The following is a 7,717-nucleotide window of genomic DNA, read 5'->3' as shown; positions in this document are numbered from 1 at the left end:
GTTTAGAAGTGACGCACCGCGGTGACACTGCGACCCCCACCGGCAGGAGGTTTTAACTACAACAACAACCGCCGCTAGTTAGCTAGCTAGCAACGACAGACAGACAGATAGAGAGATAGATAGATAGATGGAGTAACAAACCAAGAAGACAGAACATCCTCACAGTTTGACACACTGTGCTGTCAGAGCATTTTATGTTAAAACTTTTTCTTTTCTTTTTTTTAAATGTTTGTGTTACAGTAATAAAATGATATTTCATGTTCACAGTTTTCACAGAATGAACCATACAGCTGACATACTGTCCACCAAAGTGCACGTCAAAAATACATGTAAACTAAAAAATAAGTTCAAAAAGATACTAATATATGTACTAAGCTCATTTGTCATTTGTTTTGGTGTCTCTGCTCACTGAATGCATGTGTTTCCTAGGACTCACTAAAGTGTGAATGCAGCTGATTTTTTATAAATATAAATTTCTGTTATTGTGTAATTGTTGGCCCTGACCACACTGGCCTAGATATAAGCTGCTGCGCCTGTTTTACTGGTGATGATGTGAACAAAAAAATCAAATCACCTGTCAATCACCTTGGTTGTGTATCTTAAATCTATCTTTAACTGTACTCTTTGATCTCTGTTGTATGAACACATGTCCACTTGTTTGTATGAATACATATCTTAATGTTTATTTAAATCGCTGAAAATTTCTATTTCTACTATTAATATTTATCTTTTATTTATTTTATTTTTCTGTTCTTAGGTCTCACTTGTAAATGAGATCTGGATCTCAATGTGACTTCCTGATTAAATACAGTATATGTATTACTGTCAAAAGTATTTCACGTCTCTGTTCTGGACATTAAGTTTTTCCAGAGTGAAGAAAAACTGAAATCAGACATAAAAGTGTTTATTCTGCAGAGAAATTATTTCTGAAATACATTCTGAGTGATTCTGGTCTTTATACAACAAATATCTCTGTGCTCGGAGGGCGAGGGTTCAATACATTCCTGGAGTGTCAGATTTATTACATCGGAGACTGAGGTGCAGGTTAACAGACTGTCTGGTTTCTCTCTGCTTCCTGCTTCAGTTCATTGCCATGAACGAACTTCCCTCATTTACAAAATGACAAAAACATCATTTTCACCTGAAGATTTTCAGTCAAACACACACACAGACTTGTTCCACTTCCCTGTGGGGACACTCATTGATATAATTCACTCCTGAGCCCCTTACCCCAACCTGAACCTGAACCTGATTCTAACCCTAAAACCAGGTCTTCACCCTCAAACAGTCTCAATTCACACACACACACACACACACACACACACACACACACACCAATTATTTCATTACATTCATGTGACTTATATTGTTTATCATGTAAAACCATAAGATCCACTCCAGCTTCAGCGGTTTACATTGACTGTAGTGGTGCATTTTTTACTAACTATAGATTTCACACTAGATTTCAAACTAGTTTTCTATTAAAGGAACAGTCCAACATTTTGTCTTAACAGTAAGTTCCCTACTTCACATACAAAAGCAGTAGTTTCAGCTTAAAGTGGTGCACTGTGTAGAAGAAGTGGTGTCTGTTACAGTGTGTTTCCTCTCACTGTCTCCATCACTCTGTGCTTTAAAGGACCAGTTGGACATTTTGGGAAATGGTCTTCATCTCCTTCCTGCAGAGTCAGACATTCACTCTCATGTCTGAGCGCGACCCTGTCTCCTAGAAATCACACGTTTGAACAGAGTGAACATTTTCCTGACCTGAGTCTCATAAAGCTTCAGATAAAGTGCCGACAAGTTACAACAACTCTGCTAAAACTACATGCACAATGCACACCACCACCACCCACCACACTGTTAGAATTAGATGTAAATTAAACCTATTTAACAGTATTTTTATCTACACGCATCATGAATCTAAACATTACAGTAAACTTACCCAGATAGTTTCTATTCGTTATTGTCTATCGCTCTAAAAATGCAGATAGCATCAGGCTGATGTGGCTGTGTTTTCTAAGTGTGCGAGAGGCAACAGCTGTTAGCTTTGTGCAGGAAATGTAGCTAAAAGTCTTAAAGGGAAACACGCTGAGGTGTAGAAATGTGGTCTTTACGGACTGAGCCTCTCTTTGGTGGCTGGTGTGTTCACGTGTGACATGAGATCAGGAGCCAGCTGCACAAAACACCTTCAGTTAAGATTTTCTTTGAAGTCCAAGTGAAGTTTTTCTTAAAATAAAAGCAGTCGCACAAAACACCCTTAAGTTTTCTCCTTGAGTATTTAAGGTTTTCTCCTTATCTTAGTCTTATACTTAAAGTCACTGAAACCGTTGCACAAAAGCCCTTAGTGACCAAACTAAGGAAAAAAGTAAAGGTTCCTCTGACTTTATTTGTCCGACCGTCTAGAGTTGGATCCTTCCACTTCCCGTAGTTCAATGATTGTTCAATAGTTTTATGTCACATGACGTTTCCTGTCAGATGTAGTCGAGGTGTTTCATGTCCACAGATCAGTGTGTACCGTCTGCTGAACACCGTGGTGAAGTTCCCCTCAAACAACAAGTTCTAAGGGCAGCAAATCAACGGTCTCCATGGAAACAGTAGAATTTTACTGCTGTATAATCTCTTTCACTGCTGCAAATGCCTTAACGTTTTTCCATTAACTAAGGAAACCTTTTAAGAGATTCTGTGCAACACCCTTAAGTAATTAACCCTTAAGTGGAAATCTTAAGGTGTTTTGTGCAACCGGCCCTTGGAACTAAAGTGCTCTACAGTAGAAACTATGGCCGTCCTTTCCTTCAGAACAAACTGATTCGCTCGTGGAAAAAGTGCAAATAAGAAGCTGAGGAGTTGCATATTATCTGTCAGCGTCTAATAGAGTCAGTGGGCGGTTGATGAGTCGTCACGGTAACGGCAGAGGCACCAGCACATCCACGTAGCTGACAGGGAAGAGTCCCGACCGGCCGCCCAGCGAGCCCTCGTACCAGTTAGCGTCGACCTGACAGGTGAGGACGATGAGGTCGCCCTCGCTGAAGCCCAGCTCGCCCTCGTGGTTCGAGTGGAAGGAGTACATCGCCCGGCAACAGGGCTGATCCAGGACCAGCTTACTGTCCGCTGGGCAAGAGAGAAAGAGAGAGAGAGGGAACCCATTATGTTTAATGAAGGAGAGGCTGTTTATCATCATCTGTTTACTGATAGAAGAGGCAGAGTCATAGAATATGAACCACTGGTGGGAAAGTTTGTCATAATTGCTGTGAAGTTTTGAGTTATGGCTAAAAGGTCGTTTCTGAGGTCACTGTGACCTAAAAACAACCTAAAAACAAAATGGCTGCCGCTCTGACTGTCGCTGGCGCAGAGGAATAAAAATTTTCAGTTTAAAGCTGCAACAATCAATCGATCAACAGGAAATTCATCAGTAACTATTTTGAAAATCCCACATAGTTCCCACACATTTTTTTAAAGCACAAAAGTCAAATGTTTCCTGTTTGCAGCTTCTCAGATCAGAAGATTTGGTGTTTTCTCCGTCACACATGATGATAATCTGTTTGACTGATTCACTGTAAATGACACGAGGAACATGTATGTTCTCACCGTAGCAGGAGACGGGGCTGCCGGGTCGGGATGGCAACACTGTGACCGGCTCTCCTGTCACAAGGTAAAAAGCCACACAGGTAAACACATCATCCAGACTGAGTCATGTGACAGTGAAATCAATAATCAATAGCGACGACTAAAACAACCTGAGGCAGCTGCAGATGTGATCGACGGCTGGTGGAAAAATCCGATGCTGCCGTTGTGTTCGCTTCTGACCCGGATCCTTTTGGGTCTGAACCGTCGCCCCGGCCGGTTGCTGGCAGCGGTCAGCCTGTTGTCGACAGGTACAGTCAGACAGATACAGGTGTAACTTCCTCACTCACACAGGTGCAACAACAGGAGCTGCTTGCACAGAGACAGACTTTGATTACGACTGAGATGTAAATTATACAACAGTTGGTTCGACCAAGTCATCTGACTAGTTTCACGTCACATCCTGTTTTTCCAGAGTCAGAGAAAACATGAACCATGAGTGTGAAATTTTGTCATAATTTCTGTGCTAAAAAGTGTTTTGTGAGGTCACACTGACCTTGACCTTTGACCTTTGGCCACCAATATCTAATTTTACGACTGAACACCTGCAGAATTGATGACGTTCGCTGTGTCGCAGACTCGATACTCTCTAAAGAGATGTGAGCGCTGCTGAACCTGGGGCTCACCTACCTAGCCTGCAGGTTGCCATGGAGACCCTGCAGGATGCGGTGGGCGTTGCGGTGGAAGTCGAGCAGCGCTGCGACCATAGCTGCCAGACGACTGAGCCGGTCCATCTGCAGGAGGACACGTCAGAGAGGGAGACGTAATCATTAATTCATTAATCACTACATGTTAATGACACCATCATGTCTACTCCTCTGTATCTGTAGCCAGGTGTGGGCGTCGGCCCGCTGTAAAAGGTGAGGTTGTCTGCAGACTGAAGTAAGCTCCCAAAAGTTTCAGGTCTCAGGTTGAAACGAAGCACAAAATAAAAAAAAAATAAAAATTGCAAAATTTAGTTTCGGAACAACTCACACTCTCTGAAAACCTTCAAAATTAAAAGTTTAAATTCATCTGAAGGGACGAGTCTTTCACGCCTTATCTTTGTCTGGCCTGAGGGGGGCGCCACCGCACTTCTTTACTCGTCTAATTGTTCTTCAGTCTTCTCACAGCTTCTCAGCTCAGGGGACTGATCTCTTCTTAAAGCTGCTTTTATCAGAAAACTTTTATGAATGTTTGATGTTTGTTTTTCTTTCTGTCAAGCTCTTTTAACCTTGTAAAGAAATGTACTATATAAATAAAGTTTATTATTACTATAATCACACCAAATACATTCTGTCGGGGTTAAACTCACATCGTTCTGCAGCAGGACGAACATGCTCCTCTCCGCCAGCTCTTTGGACGTCATGAACTTGTCCCAGGCCTGTCGCATCTCCTCCACCGGGACTTTCCCTTTTCGTCTCTTCTTGTAGTCGAAGTCCAGCCGACGCCCGTTCAGCTTCTTCAGCTGAAACTGAAAAAAAAGAAGCAGAAAAACACCAACAGCTGCTGAAGATGTTGGAACAAACATTCTTGGTTCAGACTCTGATCGGAGCAGGTTCTGCTTCCTGTTTGATGCAGATGATGATTCCCTGTCGCCTGTGACCGTCACTGTGTGTTCAAGATGTTGGTTTTACAACTTCAAAATACAATTTTCTTCAAATACCTGTTGAATCTCAGAGTCTCAGGTCACAGAAGTCAGACACATGAGTTTTGTTTACATGAGACCAACAGCAGGTCAGCGTTCTCTGTACTGACCCCGTCACCTGCAGTGATGGCGGTGCGCGACCTCTCACCCTGATCTCCTTCAGCTCCGTGTTGTGGAGGTCCTGCAGGGGGTCGATGAAGGTGCGTTTGACGTTGACGTCCAGAGCGTCCCTGGCCTGGCCGACCTGCTGCAGAGCGTCACCCACACCAGACAGAGCTCCACCTGAACAGAAGAAGAACACTTTAACGAACACTGAAACTGTCTGTGAATCCAAAGTGTGTCTCAGTTCTGAGTCAGTACAACTTGAACCTCTTAACGCCACAGCAAATAAAATGATTTTAGGTTTAAAAACTGTTGCTCAGATACACAGAGCACATTTATGATGCGAGTCATGAGTCATTTATGATGTTTGATAGAGAAACAACCAAGACTTCAGGTTATTTCTTAATGGAAAAGCAGACGAGGAGTCACAGCCCGACAGGCAGCTCTGTGAAGCTAAATGAACAGGTGTTTTCAGTCGTCGTTTAAAATGTCCTCTCAGTCCACCCCTCTCATATTTGTTGGTAGTTGTTCCACAGCTCATGTGGGATATGAAACTAAAACCCAGACCATGTTACTCTAGTCTGTAAAACTTCTCCTTATCACAAACGAGGAGTCGGAGTTCCCGTCAGCTGTCGGCAGGTAACACTGAGCTGGCAGCTCTGTAGGGTTTCCAGGTTTTAAATGTGTCAGGCCGCCCGCTGTAACGTGCCTCTGTGCTCCCTGCATGACTGATCCTGGATCAGTTGTGTGTTCCTACCAAATTCAGAAGCAGCTCCAAGCTCCTCGCCGTACAGCAACATACAATCTCCCAGCATGCCCTCTGTCTGCGGGTAACCCGTGCACCTCCCCTGTCCTCGGATCCTGGACATGGTGTTGAGCATGCTCAGTTTGGCTCTGTATGCTGTAAAACACACAGATATCCTCCTCAGCTGAGTGAAGGCCCAGCAGCAGGATCAATACAGAACTGATGGTTTTTAGTTTTATACAGTTTCATAAAAATAAATTTACGATTGTCTGACTTTAATTGTTCCAGTCTTTTCTCTGCTGTTTCTGCATTTAATATCATTTCTTATAACAGTGAAGAGCACTGAATGGATTTACTGTTACTGTTAAACTGTTAATAGTCTGTTAGCCTGTAACTCTGTTAGCCTGTTAGCCTGTAACTCTGTTAGCCTGTAAATCTGTTAGTCTGTAAGTCTGTTAGTCTGTTAGCCTGTAAATCTGTTAGCCTGTAAGTCTGTTAGCCTGTAAATCTGTTAGCCTGTTAGTCTGTAAATATGTTAGTCTGTAAATCTGTTAGCTTGTAAATCTGTTAGCCTGTTAGTCTGTAAATCTGTTAGCCTGTTAGTCTGTAAATCTGTTAGTCTGTAAATCTGTTAGCCTGTAAATCTGTTAGCCTGTTAGTCTGTAAATCTGTTAGCCTGTAAATCTGTTAGCCTGTAAGTCTGTTAGTCTGTTAGCCTGTAAATCTGTTAGCCTGTAAGTCTGTTAGCCTGTTAGTCTGTAAATCTGTTAGCCTGTAAATCTGTTAGCCTGTTAGTCTGTAAATCTGTTAGCCTGTAAATCTGTTAGCCTGTTAGTCTGTAAATCTGTTAGCCTGTAAATCTGTTAGCCTGTAAATCTGTTAGCCTGTAAATCTGTTAGCCTGTAAGTCGGTTAGCCTGTAAATCTGTTAGCCTGTAAATCTGTAAATCTGTTAGTCTGTTAGCCTGTAAATCTGTTATCAAAAAAGTCTTAATTTACCCAGAATTCATTGTACCACAGCCACTGCTCTGTGCACCAGATGAATTTAGACTCGGTCTGTCTGAAGTCTGACTGTGTGTTACATTAAGCCACAGTCGGAGTCTGTGTGTACAGCAGCTCAGGTGTGTGTGGCTGTACCTGGGTTTGGCTGGAGGAACTCTGTGGTTCTGGACAGAAGCTCCAGCAGCAGAGTGTGGATCACTGCAACACTCTGACACACACACAGAGACCAGACGTCAGTTTATCCCTCAGCTCAGAGCAGATCAGAACCACGTCTCAACAGCAGAGTTTTACCTTCTCCATCCTCAGGAAGTCCTCGTCCATCTTGGTTCCCTCAGCTCCCATCAGCTCTCGTTCAGCCAGCTGCCAGGGCGGGAGGAGGAAGGGGACAGGAGGAGGGGTTATTATCAGAGGAAGTAGTTATAAAGTAGTGAAGGAGCAGCTGGAGCAGTCACAGTGGTAGTTTAGTAGAACTGGAAGTGGTGAGTGATAGTAACACAACAAGGCTAATATTAATATTAATATTACAACAATAAATATTAATATTCGGACAAAGATCACGGGTATAATGCCTTACTGTCATTTTTCATTAAAGTCTTTTATGATCTGATGGATCGATATTGA

The 7,717-nt window shown here is 42.8% G+C and overlaps 1 protein-coding gene across 2 annotated transcripts in view; it reads right to left on the bottom strand.

Moving 5' to 3' along the window:
* Positions 1-2,719: 2,719 nt before the first annotated feature.
* Positions 2,720-7,717, bottom strand: part of LOC111231875 (endophilin-A3-like) — an 11,320-nt gene continuing 6,322 nt past the window's right edge. Inside the window, exons 1-9 of one of the 2 annotated variants that reach the window (XM_022759137.1) lie at positions 7,388-7,438; positions 7,232-7,304; positions 6,108-6,251; positions 5,397-5,530; positions 4,916-5,074; positions 4,252-4,355; positions 3,735-3,859; positions 3,586-3,639; positions 2,720-3,108 (exon numbers count right to left, since the gene is read on the bottom strand). In XM_022759137.1, the coding sequence (XP_022614858.1) occupies positions 2,897-3,108; positions 3,586-3,639; positions 3,735-3,859; positions 4,252-4,355; positions 4,916-5,074; positions 5,397-5,530; positions 6,108-6,251; positions 7,232-7,304; positions 7,388-7,438 (1,056 nt within the window). In that variant the 3' untranslated portion in view covers positions 2,720-2,896. Of the gene's footprint in view, positions 3,109-3,585; positions 3,640-3,734; positions 3,860-4,251; positions 4,356-4,915; positions 5,075-5,396; positions 5,531-6,107; positions 6,252-7,231; positions 7,305-7,387; positions 7,439-7,717 lie in introns of those variants that run through there. The other variant, XM_022759136.1, reaches the window with a different exon arrangement.

The sequence above is a fragment of the Seriola dumerili genome, unplaced genomic scaffold (assembly GCF_002260705.1).
Source record: "Seriola dumerili isolate Sdu_G_001 unplaced genomic scaffold, Sdu_1.0 BDQW01000320.1, whole genome shotgun sequence".
Taxonomy (NCBI): Eukaryota; Metazoa; Chordata; class Actinopteri; order Carangiformes; family Carangidae; genus Seriola; species Seriola dumerili.
Note: the sequence above shows the minus strand (reverse complement) of the source record. Positions and strands in the feature narration are given on the sequence as shown.